Genomic DNA, 26308 nt, shown 5'->3' with positions numbered 1-26308 from the left:
GAGTGATCTAGTACTACCATTTTGGATAGACGACCAAAGATTTTACTACATTTCTCTCACAATTTGTCAACTTTTGTCTCAGAGAGCACAGAATCACAGAGTGTAAAGAGGCCTTTAGTCCCATGTCCCACAGAGCTTTGAGGGGTGATTAGCTGTGTCCCATAGAAAATGAAAAGGATCAAATTTCACTTTGCTTTGTGTTGCATCAGCAAACATACAGTGTGTGTCTGCAACATTGACATAGTTCAACCAGTCAAAGTGGATCATGATCTTTTTCCTTAACCTGGCAGTTTTAGTTGCCTAAATTTAACCAGATCTTAACCACACAAGCGTCCTTCACCTTCTGAAGGACACTGAGAAATGACCTCAATAATGCACATGACACACTCAATTTTCATATAGAACTTTATTGAATATATCTATATATTTATATATATATGTATAATATACCTTATATTTTTTTGTCTTTTCCAGTGAGGATCAGTATATTGTATTGCTTCCCCCTATCATTATTGTTTACATGTGTTTGTCTGCTGAGTGGAAATATATCAGTTGTCCATTTGAAGAGTTTCAGATTTGACTTGTGCCAGTAGCCTACAAGTAAGTGCTGGGAAAAAGAGCTGGTGACTCACCCTGGCTGTACAATAAAATGGCCTTAACACCAGGATATGAATGGAAAATGAAGGAAAAGAACATTCACTTTTGACCATGTTCTCACAAATATTTTTTTTAAGTGTTTCTGTCATTTTGCGAAATGTAAAATGCAAGTTTAGGATACATGTCGGTGTCCTTTTAGTGATTTTGTTACAATTCTCACATTTCCCAGAAGCGTGAGGCTGATGTATTTTGTTGTACTCACTGTTCACCATGTAAAAAAACCCACTGACAACACCAAAACAGACCACATTCAGCTCACTTTCCCAGCACTTAGAGTACTGACTATATGTCCCAGGCAGGCATGGAGCCTTTATAGCCCAAAGATACAGTTGTAGGAACTCTGAAACAATATAACATTAAGAATATCTATACATATCACCACGAAAATAAATAGATAAATATAAATTCTATCGCCTACACTTATACACTCAGAACATTAAAAAACACTGATTATTAGGCTACGTTGGTAATGTTTAGAGAAAAAAAAATAATTAATAGCCTGCAAGGAAATGTAGAAAAAATGATGAACAGTGACAATGGAGAAAAAAAATAAGGGAACAAACAACAAGATTACAAAAGCTGAAAAAGACAAAATTAAAGAGCATTTACTGTAAAATAGAAGCAGAGGAGATTACAGAAAAAATAGAGAAAAAAGGAAAAATTAAAAAATATCAGTAAAAAAAAAGAAGTAGAAAAGAAAAATGACGCACAAACAACAGAAAAAACAATTTACAGATGATGAAATTTAAAAACAAACAACCTGGATGGAGGAAATGAAATGACAAACACTCTTTCTGCAACTATCTGTGTGCCCTTGAGCAAGGTACATAACCTCCAAATATTCCAGGGAAGCCGCCTCAGTAGCGAGCAGCAGATGATTGTGGTTATCCTGGACGGCTTCCAGTGTGTGTGTGTGTGCGTGTGTGTGTGAAGGTGAAGCAGCAGGGCGTTGCTGAAGAAGAGCATGCACGCTCAGTCAACTCTCCCTGTACAAATCAAATCAATAACATGATGAAGATGACATGATGAACTAGAGATGATCACCCTCTCACTTTTGTGCACATGCTTTCCACGTGACACCACTGACTTAAGAGTACATAAGCAAGAGAAATAAAATTGAAAAGTCCTTGAAAGGAATATAAAAAAAAAAAAAATTACAAAAAGAAAAAAAAAAGATTTCAAAATGTATAAATACCCTGCAATAACCATTACGATCATAAAAACACCAGCAACATGATATTAATACTCAAGGAGTTACAATCTCATGTAAACTATGATAATCAATCACTCAGAATGAAAAGACAACCCAAAGATTACCATTTACAGACATTATGTGCTTTTGTTGAACTGAATGGATTGATAATATACGCAGTTAATACATTTATTATTCTAGTTTGTGAAATAGTAGATATAGTTATAGCTAAAAGAGAGATGGAGGGAAGGGGAACAGAAGGCTGTTGTGCTCTTTTCTCTTTCCCTCCTCCTCGTTGTCAACCAGGGTCGGGTTGAATTCATTTTTCAAACGCAGCTGATCCAGAAGTGCATTCGGAGTTCATGATATTAGTCCAATGATCGGATTTAGAGTATGTGAAGGGTTTCAGTCCAAAATCTTAGGCAGTACGTCCGTTACGGAAATCTTTCCCACTTGAAATATCTTAAGACATTTTTCAAAAAACATGCAAAGAAAAAAAAAATTCCTGTGCTCAAAATCTGATTGGTTTGTTACAAACTTCTTTAATAATCCACAATGTGCTTTACATTTGTGTTATTTTAGGACTAAGTGAGGAACTCAGTGCGATAAGATGGCTGATATCTCATATTGGATTCAAATTTTTTTAGCTTTTGATCTCAGTTCTAACTAAATCTCTCCACCCCCTGAGTGTAAACTGAATTGACCCCCCACCCTGTGGTTGCAGCCCTTTACAGCAACACTCAGCAGAAGCTGCCATCGTAGCCTTCGGTATCAATTCATCATCATCATCATAAGCAGTCATACAAACCATGAAATCAGTTTTAAGAAATTAAACATCACATGGAGTGCAAAAATGCCCATTTTTACAAGAACTTTCATCAACTTTGAAGGTCCGTTTGCAAGATTTTTACTTCGACTTTTCAGGTTGGCACCCCAAAGACAACATAAACTCCATCTGCTGATAATCACAAACAAGATTTCTTATGTCTTTTAAAGTCATAAATAAACTCTTATTATTTTATTTAGTCCTGTGACACAAAGTGACGATAACTGAGTTGAAAGTGGGGTTTATTATTTAAGAATTACATGGCTGGCTGTTAAAATCTCTTTCCCCAGCAAGCTCAACTACTGACATTTTTGTCATCCTCGTGAATAGAGATTGGTGCTACAAACATCTGGCTGCAGAGGTAATTTAGTTTATAAGCCAAAAATATATATATATAAAAAAGTGACTACTTGCAACATGGTTTACAAACTCTTTACTTGGGATTTCTGTCATAGCTTCTGCTGTGTTTTTGGCCGCTGTTTGTTTTAAATCTTATCTGTCAGACAATGAATGAACAAAAACAAGCAGTCAGTGTGCACTTGGCTGTAATTCAGCGAGTATTTTGCACGTTTGAAAAAAAAAACAATTCTGGGACTTTATCATTCGATGAAGTTGCTTGTTCAGATGGACATTTGTTGCCATGCGTAGCTGACTGGCAGTGGTGTGATGGAGGCGTTTCAGGGTGAAGCTATGGCTGTTCCTTTCTTTAGGACTGTGGAGAATGCCCATCTGTCAATGTAATTACCTTTGACACACAATGAAAAATAAATCAGCTCACAGTGTGTCAGCCTCCTCTGGTGTGTATGTATGCGTCTGAGTGTGTGTGTATGTGTGTGTGTGTGTATGTGTCAGTAGGTTAGATATGGCTGAGGTCACTCTCTTGAGACCAGAGGTTAAGTAGCTACTGTTGACTTTGAATTGGCAGTCAACTTGTCACTGAGCAGCTTGTTACTTGGCAGAATGTACCCGTCTGTGACTCTCTGTTCCTTTTAAAAGCAGAAATATAACAGAGAAATGTGGCTTATACCATCTGGACACTTTTTTTTATTTCATTATTTGTGATGTTTGTAAAGTGTTGTAAAGTTGAGAATCCCAGGAAGCACTGATCAGGTGATTGCAAGTCTAATATTTCAACGTGTAGATTGTACCTTCACAATTAAATACAACTATTGAAACGCTGTTGAAACAATGGTTATATGACCTAAATGTGTAAAATTCAGGCCAGTTGACGTCTTGTGACTTGCAAATCACTAAATCAAAGCTTTCTGGGTTTACTGGGTAAACTAACTGATAGCCTTTTTTCCATTGACACTTTTTTGGCTGCGCCGAGTCAAACCATGCTGTGTTGATTTGCATTTCCATTACCAGTTTAAACGCGCTGAGTCGTGCCCGAGACCATCTCTGAAGTTGCGTCAAAGTGCACCCGATCTACCCCCAAACGGGTTGTGGTGACGTCAGAAGGGTCTCCTCGTCATTCAGGGACGAGACGGCTAAGTTCCAGTTTAGCCCTCCGCTAACTTTAGCCCTCCGCTAAAATATTCAATTGTATTCTAGACTTTCCAAATGTTATCGGACTGAATGGATAAAATTTTCATAGTGAAATGAGTCATTTCGTAGGAGTTGTGACGCTCAGAGAAAATTTATCCACCATTTTACAGCAGCGCCCTTGACCACTAGTCACTGCCTGGCACACTTCCTGGGGGCTTCGGTAAATAGCGCTAAAGAGGGCGCTGCTTTTAAACGTCATCGACTCAAGACAAGCGTGTCATCAGTTAAAGACACACCTTCAAGCGGGTCGCACTGTTGTAACGGAGATGCAAATCCTTGTTGCGCTTGGTTGACGCGCCAAGTCAAACCGAGTCAAGCCAAACCATCACGTGTGTATATGGAAAACCCCCATAATGATCTCCCAAAGTGCCAAGGCACTTAACCCCCACTTCCTGCACTGGGAGACTTGTTTTACTGGGCAGCTCCCAGTTGTGAAACAGTGAACAATGTGAAGCAGAGTGATGCTGAAATCAGAAGTTTAAAAAAAAACAAAACCCCCTCCTGCTGAAACCTCCATTGCACCACTGCTGTACAACCAACTTACAAACAAGGTTTCAGAGTAAAAATCATGACCATTTTTAAGGCAGTTTTCATGGACTTGCACATAACGTTAGGTGTTGTATGACTGGTTATGATATTGGTAAGTATTTATGGCAGCTGGATACCCCAGACCTAAGGACAGTAACGTTACCGTTGAAGTGTCATCCACACATCTTCAGCCCTCATCTTCCTGTTTTTCAACTCAGATATTTCACATCTATTTAAATTCAACTCAACCTCTCTATTTTAAAAATTTCATCACTCTCCCTCTCTTTCTCTGCCCTCTCTCCCTCCCCTCTGAGGTTAAGTTTTAAACTGGCGTAGTTTTCCTGTTAAGGGTATCTGAGTTGCTATCCCTGTCCCTTTTAGCCGTCAGTCGGTCCAGGGTTCCCACGTTGCCCCTGTCCCTCTCCATGGTGGCTGTAGATATTGGAGCCTGCTGGGCCGGTGTGGCGGCTGATGTGGAGGTATTCAGCGGTGCTGAATTCTGGGCTACAGCTGCCGCTGCCGCCAAGTTGGACTTGGAGTGAGACGGGAGCGTACCGCTGCTTATCACCGCTCCTCCTCCTCCTCCTCCACCACTACCGCCAGAATCTTTTGGGAAGTAGTTGTGGAGCTGGTACAGCGTGGCGCGGTCCACCGTGCCGTAGAGAGGTGGGGCGCCGCCTCCCAGGCTGCCCAGCTTGGAGTCTCTCGTCAGGGTGTACATGGAGATGTCGCCTCCTCCGCTTCCACCGCTGCTGGTGTGGTGCGGGTTGGGCAGAGTGGCCACAGAGAAGGGCGGGGCAGACGGCGGCAGGCTGAAGGTCTTGGAGGCGCCGATGGGCGAGGTCTCCTGTGAGCGTGGCGGGTCGGTGGAGCGTGAGCTGGAGCGAGAGCGCCGTCTGAAACGGTAGCTGGGCAGCCGCAGCATGGCGTGTGTGGTGCTCTTGAAGAGGTCGGTGCGTGAGCGGCAGCGCAGCTCCTTGTTCTTCTCAATGTAGATGTTGACAGCGAGGACGCCTACCATCTCAGCAAGGATGAAGGACAGGCCACCGAAGTAGAAGGACCAGCCGTAAGAGTAATGCCACTTCTTATCCTCATCCTTCTTGGGGGAGATGTCGCTCAGTGCTGCAGAGATGTACACGATCACTCCGATGATGTTGCTAAGGCCTGAGGAAATATACAAGACTTCTAAGTGCTCTTCTGAGACAAATTAACCAGCAGATTCATTTTGCAGGCAGGGATAGTGGAAATATTTCCCCTTCAATTACACAGAGTGGAGGCAGGCACGATAAAAAAGATTTGTATATTATGCATAAAAATATCATGTTATGTGCTTGACCATATAGATCCGAAACATCTAAATTTAATTTCAGTTTTGAGTGGAATAAGACAGACTGGGAGGACAAAGGCATGAATTAAAGGTAACAACGCCAGCAGACACAATTTCCAGCCAAGGCTAAAATAACAAAGCTTATAGCACATTTTGATAACATTTAATATGATTTTAACCCACATTTGGTCGTAACAGCAAGCACACCCACAAGAAACCTTTTCTCTAAACCACGCCGAAACCATATCAAAGCTGTAGTCTTACCTGCAGCCACAAACAGAATCCCTCCACCAAGAATAATGTTCCTTTTGCTCTTGTAGAAGCTGCTGGAAGCAACACACACTCCACCCAGCAGGAGCAGTATTGCACTGAGGATGGGGAAGATACTGGAGGCTCGCACCACACCTGCAGATGACGACACCGAAAGAAATACATCATCTTACTGACTGAAATGTCAGTTTCTCAGCCTTTTCAGCTTTTTGTTGATCTAATTGCATCTGATAAATTGGCCAGATTCTGTACTTTTGTGATGTAGAACAAATTGTGACGATTTTTTTTAGGCGCGACACCATCTGATGGTGCAAAGTTAACAGCCTCGTGAGACTCCTGGGAGAAGAAGTGTTACAAAGACTTGCTATAGCTGACACTACAACTTGGCACTGGAACAGCAGACACTGTGGTCTATCTATAAATACCAGTTTCCTCCATCATGTTTAAGTTATATAATTGTTGATAGCAGGAAAAAAAAAGATTTAAAAAATGCTTCTATGTAGTTACAAATATAACCCTTAGGTCACAGCACATTACAAAACAGCTATAACAGTCAGGATCACCATTACCCTGCTCAACAAGTGGCAAACAATTTCCTTTAAAATGATTATTGGTTCAATTCCAATTGACTACCAATCAAATTAACCCTCCTGTTGTCCTCGGGTCAATTTTGACCCAGGAGGACAACAGTTGTCATTATGTGCTGTCATCAAAAAAATTGAAATGGTTTTAAAACAAAGTATACCTGTGTCATCAATTTTCTTGATGACACTTAATGACACCTGGTGTCCTTCCGGGTCAAAATTGACCCGAGGACAACAGGAGGGTTAAAGAAAAAAACTAAGTCAACGAGGGCTCAATGAATGATTTGATGAAAATGACGTGACCCTCACAGACACCAGATCTCTACCCAGATGAACACCTGCAGGAGATTTTGGGGCGACGTGTGAAGCAGCGCTCTCCACCACCATCATCAAAATACCAAATGAAGGAATATCTTTTAGAAAAATTATGTCCATCCATCCATTAGACTTTAGAGACATGGAGAATCAATAACGTGGAGCGCTGAAGCTGTTCTGGAAGCTTATAATGTAAGAACATCTTAATAATAAGACAATTTATGTTGGTTCTTCCTTTAGTTTGTCACCCATATCTGTATGATGCTGCATGGAGCTTCATATTATCAACTTGAGCTTTTGGGTTCCAGAAAGGAAACACTAGAGGTCTCTTGTACATTATAACTGGAAAATCTACCCTACTCACAACAGTTAGAGGCATGGCAGCATATATTACAGGTAGACTTTATGGAAACAAGAAGCATTTACATATCAGCAACAAAATGATTAGTTCAGAAATAACATGTGTATTGACTCTCAAATGAGTTAACCAATGGACGGCAGTGAATTAACTGTCCAACACTGCACACCTCAAACCTAAAAACAGCATATAACTTATACAGTAGCAGAGACATAGAAAATTATATAAAAAAAGCTTCATCTCTGGAAGCTATTCAGCAAGTTTTGAAGGTGACTTGCCAGCTGTGTTAGCGTTTGTTTGCCTCTGAAGAGAAAAAAAAGATAATGCTGTGATAAGCATTTATTCATAGAAGCTTCTGTCAGACATGTCAAATGATTGTCTGGATTTGTTTTTAACTGGAAAAGGAACCTACGTAGGTGGTGTTCGCCTCTTCAGCACAATTTATTGATTATCCGATAAGTAGCTGATAAGAAAGAATGTTGAGCTACAGTAACTTTAAGTATTGAGTTTGTAGTGATTTTCTAACCTTGAGAGTGCTCCTCTTACGTCAAATAATGATTATCTCCTCAGGAGGTTGAATTTTAAGCCTTGTTTCTTAGCAGCAGAGCTGAAATGATTAGGTGATAAAGAGATTATCGGCTAATGATCGATTAATTATTTCTGTCATTTTTTTGCTGGTTCACTATTTTCTTGTCAACAACTGCATTTGCTTGAATTTTAAAAACCTGGAAGATGTACCCTAGGATTGTCTGTTACTGATAATGTTTGGCATTGGCGATTTTAAAAACGAATTGTGAGGACTGTGAAACCTTTGGAGAGGTGCAGTATAAGATGTCTTGTTCAGTTTATGTTGAACAGCAAAGCAGACGTGAAAATTCAAGATAGCATCACTGCCTCCTTCACAGAAATAGATATGTTTATATAATATATATACGTAGATGGAACATATACTTTGTAAAAACCAAAAGGTTCAGGGCTGTATGAAAAGAATCTGCTCTCACAATGGAGGCAGGATGTGAAACCTGAATCCTGAGCTGAAAATAATCCATTAGTGAAGGCTGTTCTTTCAATCCATCTGTGAAAAAAAAGCTTTCTGTACACCCCCAGACTCCCAACCCCATGCACCTGGGCATTTACACACACAGTACAGACACACACACACACACACACAAACACACCTCCAGGAATGCTTCGCTTGAATCTGACATCCGTGCATTGATGTCCGCCCACCATCCCCTTCTGTCCTTTCTGTATCCGTGTGTGATGGAGACTGCGGAGTGTGTATGTGTGTTGTGTCCTGTTAAGATGTGTGTAGTGCATACTAAATCTGTGTGTGTGTGTGCCAGTGTACTCTTATTTAATGTTTCTCTACATGTCTGTGAGCATTTGTTTTTCATTTATCAATGTGTGTGTATGTGTATGTGTGTGTGTCACTCACGCAACAGATACTCTGCAGCATCTTGGTCGTAGTCTGCGTCGTCTGGGAAATGATTGATCTGGGAACACACACCTCGCTTCAAACCTGAGAAAGACAGAGAGAAGGAGGAGGAGAGGGTGAGGAAGAGGATAGGTTGAGATCACAAAGAAATGAGGAAGATAGGGAAAACAGAAACGGCAGAAATGGAGAACAGATGAGAAGGAAGGACAGACAAGAAAAACATTGTTGATGAGGAAGCAAGGTGAGGGAGAGAAATGGACAGAGGTGGAGGTATACAATATGCGACGGAGGATTGGGAGGAAATTAATTAAGAGAAATATGAAGAGATAGAGGAACAGGAGGCGTAAACAAGGTAACAGATGGACAGAGAAGACAGATGAATTGATGATGATGAGACAAACAATGGAATACAAATAGAGGAGGACAAAAGCGAGGAGAGACAAAAGTCTCTGTCAGGAACTAACAAGATGAAACCAGTGATTATTGAATTCTTATTGACATAGTTATCATGAGACAATCGGGCTATTATTTAATACAGTTAGACATTAGAAATTTCTCATAAACCAATGAGTTATAATTCTTTAGATTTCAGTCCTGGTTGATTTAGCAACACCTCCGGTTATTGGTGGAAACACAAAGTGCTTTTATTTTTATTTTTCATTAATGAGCATCACAAGACATAAACGCACAGACACGCAGAACACAATATTCCTCTATTTTCCCTCCCCAGGTTACAAGATTAAGGCTGCACCACACTGCTACCATACACGCATACAGCCACATGCACATACAAGTATTTATATAGTACAAATATACATACTGCACATATACATACACATACATTTGTAGGTTAAGTGTATTTGGTATTTTATTTTGTTCTTAGTTTATTTTATGCCTTCCCCCTGTAAATGCTGATTTTTATTTATTATTAGAATATTTATTATTATTATTGGTATTATTATTGTTGTTAAATAACATGTGCACATACTGCATATATATACACATACTATATGGCAAGGCATATGATCAACAGAGTAAAACTTTCATAGATTTCAATATTTTCTGCCTTCTTTCCATGTTTTCTGGCTGCCCTTTGTTCTGAATAAATGATATCCAACAATGAAAGTAATCAATTTCTATGAGATGACGCACGCAGGCTCTTCCAGTGAATGACAAGCATTTTGTTTGCTACGGTCAGACCTGTAAGATACACTCTTTGCTGTAACATGATAAGTAAGCAGAGAGTCATGGTGTGTTTCAATAATCCAGATCCGAGAGTTCTGCTTGACATAACACATGCATGCAGCAAACATGCCTTGAGCAGCTCAGAAATGCAACAGAAGAAGAAGAGAAACTCAATCTGTTTACAGTGCAGCCAAACAAACTGTGGACTGACAGGATTCATGGTGTTGTTTCATAAAAAAAACTACCAAAGAAGTCAGTCAACAATGTCATTCACTGTTGGGAGGGAAACAGAATGTGTACAGCCTTCACATTTTGTTGACCCAACCATCCATCCAGGCGTCCTCTCTAGCCCTTCAATTATATTTGGGGTCAATTTGACCCCATTCAATGTTTAACCTCTCTAAATAAATGAATGAGGTCATTTTTTTGCCTAATATTTAATGACTTTTCCTAATTTCATGGGGATAACTGGGTAAACATAAAATTAATGATATGTTTTCAATGTCCTGAACACATTTTAGATGCATTGATGTTCTTTGGGGTCAATTTGACTCCAGGCTGTTTTAACTGTTTAAAACATATAAGAAATATCAACATTTTACACACATTTGTTTTGGTTGTTTTGGATGATAAAGAGGTCACTATTAACATGTAATTTTTATAATCTTCAAAAAACTTCCCTCTGCTTTAAGGCTCTAACCTAACATAACCATATCTGTAGAAGTGTGAGAACAACCGATAGTTCACACGACATCAGGGAGTAGAAAACATAACTCCCATGAGAACTCTGATATTTTCCGCGCTGTTGGGTTGGGGAAATAGATAGTTGATATGACAGGGAAATTGATAGTTCACACAACATAGGGGAGGACCAAACATATAAAAGCTTGCACAGCAGCCTTCCAAACCATTTCTCTTAGTGCTTTATGAGCTCTCTCTTTATGCTCTCAAATGAAAATGACCTCCAAGCAAAGGTTTTCTGCCGATGAGGTTCTGTCACAGCCCTTTGATAGTGAAAATGCACAGATGAGAATGTGTCTGAGGCAGAGGATGATGTTGAGGAGGACCTTGATTAAGAGGCATCCTCCTCTGATGAGAATGAGACCCATGGTGTCCTGTTGTCTCTCAACCACCAGCAGACATGTTATCTCACAAAAATGAAAAGTTATTATGGTCCCTCTTCCCACTTGAATGACAGGGTAGACTTCATGCTTCTAATGTCATCAAAATGGTTCCAGGCCCGACCAGATATGCTGTCAACAACGTCCAAGACATAAAATCCATATTTGAGCTGTTCATAACACCATCAATCGAAAAGGATATACTTAAATGACAAACTTAGAGGGAAGGCGTGGGTATGGGGACAGTTGGAAAGACTTGGATGTGACCCACTTGCAAGCCTACACTGGGTTGCTTGTTTTGGCAGGAGTATGTAAGTCAAAAGGCAACGGCAAGCCTTTGGAATGCTGAAACTGGAAGAGCAATATATTTTCAGCCACCATGTCTCTAAAGAAATTCCATGTTTTCTCCTGTGTCATACGCTTTGATGACAGAGAAACAAGACAGGGCCATAAAAAATGTGAGAAACTCGCAGCAATATGGGATGTATGGGTACAGTGGGTTCAGAGATTACCCATTCTTTACAATCCAGGCCTTCATGCGACTGTGAATGAATGTCTGGTTGCTTTTCGTAGCTTCAGACAATACAGCAAACCAGCCAAATACGGTATCAAAATATGGTCAGCATGTGATAGACAGTCCAGTTATGCCTGGAATATGCAGGTGTACACTAGTAAATCCCCTGGGGAAGCACTTGAAAAGAATCTGGGCATGAGGGTGGTACTATACATGGCTGAAGGACTGAATGGTCATAACATTACATGTGATACTTTTTGTTTTTTACATTATATGCTCTGGGTGAGGACCTGGTGAAAAGGAAGGTTACCGTGTTGGGGACAGTGAGAAAAAACAAGCTGGAGCTTCCCTCTGAGCTTCTTGCGAAGAAGAGCAGGAAGGTAACATCTTCTATGTTTGCCTTAACTGACAGAGCCACTGTCGTCTCCTCTTGCCCCAAGAAAGGGAAAAATGTCTTGCTGATGAGCACCGTGCACAAAGATGCAGTCCTGAGTGTGAAGGGATGTTCATATATATCATATATAAATACTCCTTAAACCAAGCAGGCAGAGAGGAGCAGACAGCTGTCCTCTCCCTGGTCAAGCTGACCTATCCTAGCCATGAGAACTAATAAAGTAAACAATCTTATGGCACGGTTTAATTATGTTTTGTCTGGAGCCAAGGCTGACTGGTAAACAAATCTTTACCAGAAGTTTTAACTAAGCGTTTCTCAGGGCTCTCCTTCAGACTTTGAGGTAGCATTCACCTAGGTGTCCACTCTGTGTACTTAAGACTATATCCCAATGTCTCCTTGGTCAATCAAGTTGCCAATAAATCTTTTTGCTTCAAGACATCCAAATCTCCTGGTGTTTCTGAATTAGCAAGATCTATACAACACTGAGCACCAGAAGACAGAAAACAACAAATGGTCTTGGACTACAAAGAGACAAAAGGAGGGATTGATAACCTAGACAAGGTCACAGCCACATACAGCTGCCGACGCATTTCTATCTCATACATACATATTTGCATACTTATAGTAGCATAGAACAATGAACCCTGACACAATGTTCGAATTTACTTTTTACAGGTGTTTTCTGTCAATAAAGAACTGTTATGTGTTCCTTACTGATGTTCTGATGATGATGACGTTTCTGTTTGTTTTGAAATTGTGTTAGTTTTTCTTGGGGTCAAATTGACCCTGAACATAATACATGTTAACATCCTTGATAAGAGAAATTGTTTTCTTTCCAAATGTAATAAATAACAAAAATCTGTACTTAGAAGTTATATAAAACCATTAAAACACCAAAAAGGTCAATCAGTGAGATTTTATGGTGATTTGCATATTTTTCCATAGTCGCATAATAGGTATTCTAGTTGTATGGGGGTGAGGGTATTATGTTTTATTTAAAGGGCTATTTAGGTAGTCAACAAAGAAAAAGTACCTTACACATAAACCTGGGTAACAATTTTAATCATAATCACTTTCTGGTGTTTTAAATTGTTTGGGTCAAATTGACCCCAAGGACAAAAGATGTTAATTTGAAGATTTGAACAGGAGGACTAGGAGTTTTTGAGGTGCTAACAACATCGTACTACTTGTACCTTTGCTCCTGAGGCAAGAGTCATTATAAGAGTAAATGTAAACATAGATTGTTTTAGACGTTTGAACAAACAACCAATGCTGTCGTGTTTCCTAATAGAAAGAGTCTGCTTTAATGCTCCATCTACTTCTCAGTGCCCTGCATGGCATTGCTTTGGGTGTTTTTTCTTTCTTTTTTTTCTTTACTGAATACAAGAGCAACAACAAGCAAAAAAAAATATGATTTGGCTTGTTACCTTTTCAACCATCTGCTATTACTAGACCCTCTGAAAGCTTTATCTCTGGAAGAACAGCAGCCTGCTTCTGTTTTGTGTTGTAAATCACAGCAGAAACAGTTTCTGTACACTTCAATTTGTTGTTGACAGACAATATTTGTTTACCTAGACAACTATTTGTGCATGCCATGGATGAAATTAACATCAAGAGGAAAAGACAGATCCCATGTCTCTCTTGCAATATTGAAGAGACAGGCCAAGCGTTTGGTAAACAGGAAAACACCTATGCAAAGAAGAGCAGCTAAGAAAACCTGGAGTCAGCAGTATCAGATCTTTTGAAGAGAGACAGCCAGGTCATTGATTGGGAGAGGGCAATATTGTCATATCTAATGGGAAGAGGAACTGGATTAAGGAGGCATAGAAATACAAAAATGGGGTCAGTAGACAGTAAACCTGGATGACGAGGCCAACCATCTATCTAACAACTTAAAAAATACTGGAAATACCAACTGGCCTGAGGCAGCACAAACTACAACCAAACAAAAAGAAGACCTTTCCTGATGAAACAGCTTATAAAAACATTTGAAACATAAAAAATTGATTCAGGATTAACCTTTTGAGGCTGCAAATCCAATAGATTTCTTGTTATTTCAGATCTGATTGCACACAGTGAAAAATGCAGAAAGGTTTGAGTTCTTGATGTTGTTTTCTTGTTTATAATAATTATAGTAATGCCTCAAAATGAGTGTGGTAATTTACTGATGTTAAAATGCAACACGTCACACCTTTATCTAAAACACAAGAACCTTTATAATGAACAGCTTTGGCCTGCAGACCTTGCAGAGTGTTAATATATGTATGTGTGTGTTCTGTCCTTTTAAACCTGTCTGTCTGTCAGCTGCAGCAACGCAGGAAAACTACTTAATCAGTCACTGAATGAGTCACCACTTATAACGAAGCTCTGGGGCATTATGATGAGCTTTATGTTCAGTGCATAGTATGTGTGCATACTGTACGTGTGTGTGTATATTTAAATACATATGCTAGATATTGAAAATGAGCACAGCATGTACAACACTGGGCAAAGTTCAGATCTCTACATCTGGAAATATTATCTGAAATGCGCAACAATGCAACAAAAAGTGAACAGAGGGCGTCGCTTTGCTTTTATAGCATCTCATTATCATGTTTGCAGCATAACATGACTTTATAATAATGCATTATGGGTAGCTACAATTGCAGACATATGACAAGACAAATTGTCAACCATCATTCACTCAAAATAACCAAATACTGTAGCCATGAATGTACAGCCGCCTTCTCCTTGCAGCTTTCATTGTTGCCTACCCCCAGGGATAACGTCAAAACAGTGGAAGCAGCAGCATAACTGCTTGCTGTCTGAAAGAATCTCAAAGGGGATGTATCATACACATTTCCAGGTCTATATTTTTTATTCTGGGGCTCTACTGGAATATCTTTGCATGATTTACAGTTAAAAACTCCTTATTTATCTTATACTGGCCCGCCAGTTCAGCCTCTGTCTGAAACAGGTCGTTTTAACTCCTGTTCAAGCCAAAATCCAATCTGAAATATACGAGTGGACAACACACTTGACCCGTGGAACAACCTTAGTAACAAACACAATGGAATGGAAAGCCGTTTGTGGACATGCACGAACAATCTGACATCATCACAAGGAGGAAATAGAGGTAACGTTGCAAAACAAAGCATTCAGAGCAGGTTGAAGCCCAAGCTCTTGACTTACAGGGAGCATTTTTACATATGTTCACCTCAGCCTTTGATATGTTTAACATAGACATCTGACATCATAACAGTATAAAATAATAAAAAGCATATCAGGTCCCTTTAAGAATTTCAGTGTATCATTCTCATAAATGACCTTATATTGAGTACAAAAGGTTTAAGAGCAGATCAACAAAACACACAAACAAACCAAAGTGGGGCATTATATCTTACTGGTAGTGTGTGTGTGTGTGTGTGTGTGTTTGTGTTTGTGAGTAAGAGAACACCTATTTAAGTCTGTTCAGATTACACTGATGAGCACACTGACCTCAACAAGACCCTCCAGTGACCATCATATGAAGAAACAAACACATTCAACCCCCAACTCATCCAGACGTTTTCCCTACACACACACACACACACACACACACACACACACACACACACAAGCAAAAACATGCCTGCGCACATACAACCAGTTGTACCTTCCAGGCAGCAGATCCTCCAGAGGCCGGAGTGGGTGAGCGCCCCTGGGTCTTTCTTGTCCTTGTTGTTGGACTCCTCCTGGGACGAGTTGGCCGTGCTGTTGCAGATGAAGGCCCGGGCGTACAGCCAGTAATCCGTACCGATAGCCACCGTCATCAGGGCAAAAGCCGCGAACGCCCCCATGGTGGTCAGCAGCACCTGGATGCCACGCTCACACCACACCATTGCTGGGCGGGGAAGGAAACTAATATCTGAAAAGAGAACAGAAACCAAAATCATCTGCCTGCAGTAGATAGCTCTATGCAATGCACATGATAACACTTAAGTTTTTTACTTTATGGTTGGTAGATATTATGAAAGATCAGCCACAGCTTGAAGTTATGTTGAGAGAGGAGGTGTTGTATTGTATGAGGAAGTCGGGAGTGGCAGAGAAGTAGGTAAGAGTGGTGCGGGATATGTATGAGGGTCAGTGTGATAGAGGTGAGGTGTGCGGTTGGAGTGACAGATGGGTTCAAGGTGGAGGTGGGATTACATCAAGGATCGGCTCTGAGCCCTTTCTTGTTTGCAATAGTGATGGACAGGTTGACGGACGAGATCAGACTGGAGTCTCCTTTGACTATGATGTTAGCAGATGATGACATTGTAATCTGTAGTGAGAGTAGGGAGTAGGTTGAGGAGAGCCTGGAGAGGTGGAGGTATGCACTGGAGAGAAGAGGAATGAAAGTCAGAGACTCCTTGCTCCCACTGACTCCTCCCTCCCATGTATGTGAATGGGAGGGAGGACAGAGGAATGAAGACGGTGCAAGGAGTAGAGGTGGCGAAGGTGTATGAGTTTAAATACTTGGGGTCAACTGTTCAAAGTACCAGAGAGTGTAGAAGAAGAGATGTGGGGAAGAGTGTCAGGAGTGATTTGCGACAGAAAGATACCAGCAAAAGTGAAAGGGAAGGTTTACAAGAGGGTAGTGAGACCAGCTATGTTGTATGGTTTGCAAGTGGTGGCACTGACGAAAAGACAGGAGCTGGAGGTGAGATTTTCATTAGGAGTGACGAGGATGGACAGGATTAGGAATGAGCATATTAGAGGGAAAGCTCAGGTTGAACGGTTTGGAAAGAAATGAGAGAGGTGAGAGTGAGATGATTCAGACATGTGTGGAGGAGAAATGCTGGTTATACTGGGAGAAAGATACTGATGATGGAGCTGCCAGGCAAGAGGAAAAGAGGGAGGCTAAGGAGAAGGTTTATGGATATGATGAGGGATGGTTGGCACGATAAAGGAAGATACAGAGGACAGGAAGAGAAGAAAACGGATGATCTGCTGTGGTGACCCCTAACAGGAGCAGCCGACAGAAGAAGAAGATATAGTGAAAGCATTATCTTTATTGTCACCATAAGAAGTCAATCACAAATCTAAACATCAGCTGTGTGGCTATGAACAGTTTCACTTGCTGTTTAATCTCTTTGGAAGATTTAGATGTTATTTATCCATCAGCATTGATGGCTGCAACACACTCCCATGTTGATGCCTCTAGGATAACATCAGTCACCTATGATTCCTTAAATACTGTTTAATAGTAAATACTATTACCCAGCCGTGTCACTATTGCCAGAACGTTTCTCCTTGTACACAATTCCCTGGTTTAGACTACTCCTCTCATCATGCTTTGGCTGATGTTAGTAGAAGGTAAAATGTTGCCAGTGAGCCATATAGCTGAGCCCTGTTTATTACCCTAAAGATGAATAAAATTATATTACATAAATATTACATCTGCAATCTGCAACATTGAAAGTCACGCTGTTCCTGTTTGCAATGCAACCATGAATGTATAGACAACAATCCAGTAAATTACATTTGACATTTAAGGAGCAGTCTGAATTGGATGATTATCAAGCAAGAGCTCAAGTTATAAGGAACACCTTCATTCTAATTGGATGAATTATTCCTTTATTTTTGATTGATATTGACATCTATTGGAAAAGGAAGTTGTGCTGATTTGAGCATTCTGGTTTGACTAAGAAAGTTTGAAAGGTTAAGGCTGCAAACAGATGAGAGTTTAACACATTTATACCTAAACAATAACAAGCAATCACAGTATCATACTTAGAGGTAAATTTATTTTCTCAATGGCAGTGGCAGAGAAGAGAGACTCACTTCCTGCACTCAGTCTGAAGGATTTTATAAATTATCTTCCAGTCACAAGCCAGTAAAGCCAAGCAAAGATTACTGTTATCCTATGCTGTCCATTACTGGTGAGTCACTGTGTTAGCCTACAAGTTGCTGCTTGGTTTTCAGACGTTTACTAACACAACCAAATCATCCATTCATTTCAATATTTAGGTAAATGTCAAACTAAATACATTTTTTTTTGTTTAATTCGTTTATTTCCATTCAAAAATGCCATAGATAGGTTGAGCACCCATTAAATGTAAAATGAGGAGGCTAAAAAAAAAAGACATGTAACCACCGTGTATTCCACCCTGCTCGCAATTTATGCATTGAACTGTCAAATATTTATGCATTAATAGAAGATATGTCCCCCACGGGCCACTGTAGGTGAGTGGTGGGAGCTGCTTGTCGGTCTTTTCGTTGCATTCTGGGTGACCACACTACAGCGGGTTTTTTTAATCAAAAAACAACGTACACAGCCTCAAGCGGTAGGAAATGTTGGCAGCCAGCAGAAGAACAAAATGCCAACCCCGTTGCATCAACAAAAAATATAAAAACAACCAATATTGTTACAGAACTGAATAGTGGAGGGAGGAAGATGGACTGACTGCTGGGGGACTTAAAATGGAGGATTGCTTTTCTTCTGTCAAATACATTTTGAAAATGCATTATTTCATATTTCAGTGAATTTACTTGAGCTAAACTGCTGAACTTTGTGTCAAAATATGCATTAGGATACCACCTTTATGATTTCTAGAAAGACTTACAGTGAGAGGCATTAATATGAACAGAATTTGGAAGTAAAGGAAAGGACAAAATCTTTTAAATTGATTGGATAGTTGGATTAATAAAGGATATCTGGGGGAAAAAAACAGCAACGCACAAGTGGAGAAGACACCAAAGGGCAAATGCAGAGGAGCAAGAAAGAGGGACAGAGGTTTATGTAGACATTAATCAAAACAGGAGGGTAGAAGAGATAAAAGAAGAGTGGATGATAAGACGAGAAGAGACGAATGGAGAGGAGAGGAAAGGATAGAGGGGACAAGAGATGTAAATGGGAACCGAGAGGTTAACAGCAAGAAAGACGACAAGAGGAAAACTGAGATACAACACATCTGTTGTGCTTCAGGAAACATAAATGAAACATCCAGGGAGCGTGGAAGGGGAGAGTGGGATCTGCATAGGTTCCCATTTAACCATTTAGTTCCTCAATACGATTCCAACCATTTGAATAAAACCGTCGTCTAACCGCTCCGAGTGCTGATGTGAAAAAACCCTCGACTACGATTTCTTTTCACAGGATTACAAATGGGAGGTTAATACAAACGATCGATCACCCGGAGAATATCAATCCCACTGTGGGCTTTTAAACTATTTGTCTAATTTGATGGGCCTGTGGCGTGTTCCCATGGCAACGCAAATCCCAAAATAACAGAGAGCACTGGTACTCTGACCCTGAAACTGACCCGCCTGCTGGAATATGCATAAGGTAAAATCCCGCAAAGACTGCAGAAACACACCGCGGCAAAGCATAAAATACGTATTCAGTCAAAAGTTGCACATCAGGAAGTATTTTTTACTTTGTTTAGTGCATTTTTGAATTGTGTTTTAATCTTAGTAGCAAAGTATTCATTTGTCACCATGATGGAAATTATCCATTTCAACTGAAATCCTCAACTGCATAATATGTATTCCTCCTTTATTTTAATTACAGAAACCATAATCACATCTTAAAAGTATCTGTTAATGGAACTGATATCACAGGTACATATCTATATTTTAAAAGAGTAATTATAGGAAGCAGTGTAGATATATCAGAGCAGTCAACAGCACTGAAATCTGCTGAAGAAATCTGAACAAAACACTGAACCCATATCTGTTTATTTTAGATTAACAACACAAAACAATCATCAGTATGTATGCAAAGTGCCATCATACTGTATGTTTTATCGGGACTTCTCAGTCAAGAAGACAATCTTGGAATTTGAATTTGTTTGAGTGATTAAGAGAAAATGTGTCACATTTTCCTGTTTTGGGCTGTTAAATGAAATTGAAGTTAAGTGGAAACCTGCCATGTGAGCAGCACATCAACAAAATGGCATCAACAGCCTTCCTCCATGTTCACACTGACATGTTTGTGCAGCAATCAACAAAAATCTTCTGATGGACAAAAACACAGCCTCTAAATACACAACAAAAGCTTCACAATCAATACTGATGGATCTGTTTTCATGAATCATAGAATTTACAGTTAGTTATCAGCTTTTTTAAGTTAAGTACAAGCTTTTATCTTCACCATTGATTTGCTGAAAGTATATTAAGCTTTGTGTTTTGAAGATGGCCATAGATGTGACGAATTATTTCCACTCGGGATAAAACACACATCTTAAAATGGTTTTAAAGCCTGATCAGTGTATTAAAAGTCAGCTTTATGTTTGTTCTATATTTAAAGTACTGTAAGCATACATGTAGTCAAACAAATGGACACTATATGAAGAACTCAGCGATGACTTCATTCAATTTCTACTATTATGTGCAGACAACTAAAAACACAACTGAGTCATATCCAGCGTAGACAACAAGAGGTGACACAATGCTACATTTCTTAGCTTTACTTGATCCTGATTGGCTAGTCTTATCAAAGAAGTAGCGAGATCCAACCAACCGAGGCTGCTTTAGCATTTAAAAAACACACAGTATATTTAAAGACAACTTAAAGAAAACTCAATGACGTTTCAAGTGACAGTCAGATAATCTTTTTTTTTTTTTTTTTTTCTCAGCGTGCTTCCTGAATATCCTCAACTGCTTATATGTCAGCGCTCCTTTTAGCTGTGTCTGATCTAAATAAGAACAAACATTTAGCTTGGTTACACAAATGCCACTGCAGATTAATCAAAGCCACTTGTCTTCTGAATGTAGACATCTGTACACATCTGCACTCTTGTGTATGTGTGTGTGTGTGTGTGTTGTGTATGGGTGGTTTCCTGCATGAATGTGTTTGTGTGTTGTATATCTATGTGGTTGAGTGTTTATGCATGCTTAAGTGTCAATGTACATGAATGTACGTATGTGTCACATATGCATACAGAAATCCAGATGTGCATCCTGTTGTTTATTTACTTGTGTATGTAAGACACATGCACATCTGCATCTCTGTGTGTGTATGTGTATGTGTGTGTGTGTGTGTGTGTGTGTGTGTGTGTGTTACCTGAGGGCATGTTTCTGCCTTTCGCCTCCATCTCCTCTCCCCCCCGCTGCTGCTGTTCTTCTTCTTCTTCGTCGGTGAAGAGCGCTCCGTAGCCCCGGTCCGAGCCGCCTCCATCCACCGTTTATCCTTCCCTTTCTCGCCCCTTCCCCTTCCCTCGCTCCTCTGCCTCTCCCTCTCTTCTTCTTCTTCTTCTTCTTCTTCTTCTTTCTCCTCTCTTTACCTTGAGCACTTCTTCTCTCCTGTTCAGCGTGCTGCGGGGGGATACTTCACTTGGCGTCCTCTCCTCTCATTGAATTGTCATGGCAGTCATCTTAGCTACTGAGAAAAAAGGAAGAAAAAGAGGTGTGGGGAGGGTAAAAAGCAGATGAGAGAATGAGAGAGTGAGAGGAAAGACAGAAAGAGAGAGAGAGAGAGAAGCAAAGGACAAGGAGAAGATGAGGGAGAGAAAGAAAAGAGTGAGAGAAGAGGAGATGAGAAGAAGAGATAGAAGTGGGGAGGGTGGGGGGGGGGGGGGGGGGGGATGGATTCGATTAACGAACGTGACATGAGTCTTGAAACCAGGGGATGCTCCTGTACAGAAGCATCTCCCATAAAAACATGTTTTCTGTATGATGATGATGATGATATGTCATTGAAAAAACAAACAAACAAACAAACAAACAAACAAACATCCAAAACCTGACGCCGATGGCAGAAAACGAGCCCCCCTGTCAAACAAGAGAAGCTGGTTTTCCTCCACAGAGAGAGAGAGAGAGAGAGAGAGAGAGAGAGAGAGAGATAAAGCAATAGAAAAGAACAGGCGATGCAAGAGAGCGTGCTCTATTCCATTGCCATGGCAACAGTGAATTCCAAGTCTATGGTGGAGCTGGCGAGTGTGTGTGTGTGTGTGTGTATGTGTTTCTGTGTGCGTGCATGTGTGTGTGTGTGTTGGGGGAGTAGAGGGATGGATGTAACAGCTGAGAGGATTTTGCTGAGATTAAAAAAAAAAAAAAAATGTGGGTGTATTCCACTGGTGTGCAGAGGAGCCTGGATGTCATACATGACGGATTCAAACACACACACACACACACATACACATTCGTATACAGGTTATACACAATTGCATATATACACATGAGGAATGAACATTCACAGGACAGAGAGAGAGAGAGAGAGAGAGAGAGAGAGAGGTGGAGAGATGACAGACTTGTGAGTCATTTGCACTGTGGTCACAGTGTCTCGGCATGTTTCATCCATCCAACTTTCTTCCTGTTGGTGTGATGGCTTAATCATAAGCATTTAGCGCTGTTTCATGCTTTGAAATGCACAATGCAGATTTCTCAAAGCTGAAAGATCATTCCTACGCCCCGCGCTCGTAGGGATTTAATGCCTTGCTTGAGGGCATTTCAGTAAACCGGCAGCTTTCCTGCTTGAACTCACGTCCTACATTTTCAACAAGCAGAGTCTTCCTGAAGAGAAAATCCCCGTCAGCACCGACACAGGGTCAGGTTTTGCTAGTTTTATTTATTTCTTTATTTTTGCAAGCTATTGCCAAAAACTTCAGGGGCACCTAAAATCCACATGAGAGGAATCAGCAGCAGCAGCACAGCAGGATATCCCAAGTTTTTTAATGCCAACAGCAGATCTAGAGGTGCCTGTGACCGCGAATGCCCATTTAGAAACTCCCACGCAGAAACAGCAGCATTAGTCATGCCTAAATATGTGATGTGTTTATGTTTAAAGGACAAGTTCACAATTTTTCCAAGTCTGTCCTAAAACAACAGTCGGGTGCCCATCTGAACAGTAAAACAATCCTCCTGTTCCTACTGACCATTAGAAGATCCCCCTGAAAATACGTTTCAATATAAGTGATAGGGGACAAAACTCACAGTCCTCAAGAAAAAAATGTGTTTAAGAGTAAAAAGTAAGTAAATTTGAAGATAATATGAGACTTCAATCACCCAAAATAGTCAAATCACTTCATTATCTTTCCAAGTTATTGTTTTTTTTAGTACCAAAGTCCCTCTTTCTGTTACAATTCTTCCACTGCAGCTGAAACGCTGTCTGTCGAGACACAAAGAGGGAATTTTTTACTAAAAAGACTGTAACTGTGGAAGACATTCACTTGATTTGACTAACTCATGCATCTCTTAATGGCCAGTATGAACAGGAGGAGTGACAGACAAGAAGTGAATGTCTAGAATATTTGACTAGAGAAATGTGTCACTGTTCATTTTGGCACCTGACTGTTGTTATAGGACTTGAAAAATTGTGAACCTGTCCTTTAACTTACAGAGAGCTCTAGCTGCAGTGTGAATTATGAATGTTGGCTGGCAAAATCTGGACCAGCATAACAATTTTATACAAGCCCACAAATCTTCATAAAGAGGAAGTTTGGCTGGACAAAAAGCATTGAAGAATAGTGTGACTATGACACCGGAGGCTGCTGTTTCCATCCCATTACCTACAGACAGTCAGTGTTGGTTTCCTTCAGCCATGACCAAAATCTTTCCCTTTTTAAAAACCCAAACCACGATCTCTCTCTAACCCCAGTTAAGTAGTTTTTGTGCCACAAGTCTATCCAAGCACTAACCCTGTGTCAGATCAGAAAATGCTACTGTGGGTTTCTTTGGAAGGTAATTTGTAATGAAGTATATTGTTGTTTGAAAGACTTGTAGCCCATTTGGCAAAAACAACCAGCGAAGACCTGGAACAAGATCAAACACTTGGAAAATCTTTCCCAACATGACCTGCATAAAACAAAAAGAACCGAACTAAAAGGGACTGACCCTACCTAGATCTGATTTGATTGCATACTCAGTATTTCAGACTGATCCCAACATGTGAGCCAGATTGGATCCTCGTTACTAGGAATCTATTGGTGCTATGAAGTTTGTACTGTTGGTGAAGATTAACAGCAAGAGAAGTGAAACATCTGGATAAATTATCCGCCTGTGCAGCTGTCTCTCCTTTGATGAAATATTAATACTCAAGCCTCTGTGAGCAAGATTTGACTAGATTTGAATCGCAGCACCTAAAAATGCTTCAGGTGCACCTGAATGAATTTGTCATAATCAAAGATGAAACAAATATAATCTGACTTTGAAATATACCTGTTTAAAAGACAAAAAAATCACCTATGATGAACTTAATACCAGCCAATTAGTCTGTAGCAGATGTATCACTTGTCTTGTCATTCTGAAATAAAACCCAAACCAGCTTATTAGTAGTTTCCTGCTCAGGGACAAACTTGGATGGATCAAATGTGGAAGCAAACATGCTGTGTAATAGACCTTTCTCTATGTCTCAACATCTTCAGACAGCATATTGAGCAGCAAGGTTTTCTGGAGAAAAATCTAGTGATTGTTACATGTTACACGCTTTTGTCATAACCAGATTTATGTTTTGAAATCCAACTCATATTCATCGGTAAATCATGACAAAAGAGTTTCCCTGCACGCCCTGATCAACAATTCCTCCCACATTTACACAGGATTAAAGTAGATGATCTGCAGATAGACCATTGCTAAGCTTGTCAAATTGATGCTGAAAGCTGACAGGCTGATGGCAGCTTTTATTTTTGGAAAATATTAAAATCACATCAGGGAGCACTGGGACTTTGTATAAGAATGGATTCTGCCAAATCTCAAGTGAGGCAGATTCACGGTTATTGCCTTTTGAATGTATCTAATGTAAATCCTCTCAAAGAGTTGAGTCAATATGCGCATCTAGAACTGATTGCAATTGCATAGTGCATTGCAGAGTCATAGTAGTTTATGTCAAATAGGCCATGCCTAAAGGTTTACGGTAGTTAATCACAGGAAAACTTTATTGCATAACTAATCAATCACAATAAAATTAAAATAAGCTACTAAGACCATATGATCTTGTGGAAAATTAGATTTTGTCATTCAAAAGAGAATTTCAGAGTTTTGTCAATCACTTAAGTACAGTAAATTTTATTGGGAGTCCCATCTAGTGGCCATTAGAGAAACTGCAGCTGAAAACAGACCTATTACATTCCCTTGAAAGCCCTGGAGGACACCTGGGAGGGCCTGGACTACTGCTATATAATCCACAAGAGAAAGTAAAGTACAAAACTCTTATTTAAACAGTAATTAACAAAATCAACAAAGCAGACTTTTTTTTTTTTTTTGCTCAAACCCCCTTAAATTAACATGCTATTCAGACTGAATCCAGTGTGGATTATGAGGACGGCTCCTGCAGCACAACATGGAACAAACACATGTTGGAAGGGCTTGCTGGTGGCAGCAAAGATGATCATGATGCAGAGGAGGAAAGTTCAAGGACAAAACAGCCATGCTCTGCATCATGAATGCAGCGACGGTATGAATCCTGCTGTGAATACAGAGCAGCAGCATGAACATGGACGCACCGTAGAGAGCTTGTTGGAGCATTTGTGATGATGACAGTGACACATCGGCCAACCATCATCACAAACAAATGTCTCAGATATCAGAGGCCTGATTGGATGTTTGTGTGTGTGTGCAGGTATCCCTTTACATGTTAAAATTACACTAGAGTACAGTAAATGCTGTACAAAATATGGATACCATTTCACAAGACCCACACTAGGAAATAGTGTTTTCTCTGAGTGTGTGTGTGTGAAACATTTTTAATACTAAACTACACTTTACAGACAATCTATATAAAAGGATTATAGGGCTATAAAATTTTATAGACACATTATAGAAGGATAGTGACACACTATATGGTCCTGTGGGAGTGTTCTGGGAATATTATAAAGATATTTGTTTGCCTTATGTATCCTTTAAAACTATATAATACAACAGAAAAAATACCCATGTTCATATTTTTGAAGAATTATATAATATTAACATATATATATAGATATATACAGAAGTAAAGGGAAAGAGATGTTAAAAAAGAAAGAGAGAGGTGAAACTTTGCTTATGTGCTTTTAATCAAAGATATTGATATTGTGCACAAACTCCAGCTGAAGCAAAGTGAAACTCGATATCAAACAGGATCAGTTTGCTTCCTCCAGTAATATTCAATACTCAGACAGAGAAATCTAAATCCA

General features: G+C 39.9%; 1 protein-coding gene and 1 pseudogene across 1 annotated transcript; one reads left to right on the top strand and one right to left on the bottom strand.

The window, feature by feature from the left end:
• Nucleotides 1-461: 461 nt before the first annotated feature.
• On the bottom strand, nt 462-16130 carry LOC137198290 (voltage-dependent calcium channel gamma-4 subunit-like). The gene is made up of 4 exons (XM_067611998.1): nt 15892-16130; nt 9044-9127; nt 6343-6483; nt 462-5915 (listed from the first exon to the last, which is right to left on the bottom strand). Exons 1-4 carry the CDS (start codon nt 16115-16117, stop codon nt 5074-5076), a joined length of 1293 nt encoding a protein of 430 aa, XP_067468099.1. The 5' UTR covers nt 16118-16130; the 3' UTR covers nt 462-5073.
• On the top strand, nt 9272-12399 carry LOC137198491 (piggyBac transposable element-derived protein 4-like; annotated as a pseudogene).
• Nucleotides 16131-26308: the final 10178 nt, after the last annotated feature.

This window comes from Thunnus thynnus, chromosome 15 (genome assembly GCF_963924715.1).
Source record: "Thunnus thynnus chromosome 15, fThuThy2.1, whole genome shotgun sequence".
In the NCBI taxonomy this organism is placed as follows: Eukaryota; Metazoa; Chordata; class Actinopteri; order Scombriformes; family Scombridae; genus Thunnus; species Thunnus thynnus.
This window is presented reverse-complemented; position numbering and strand designations above follow the sequence as displayed.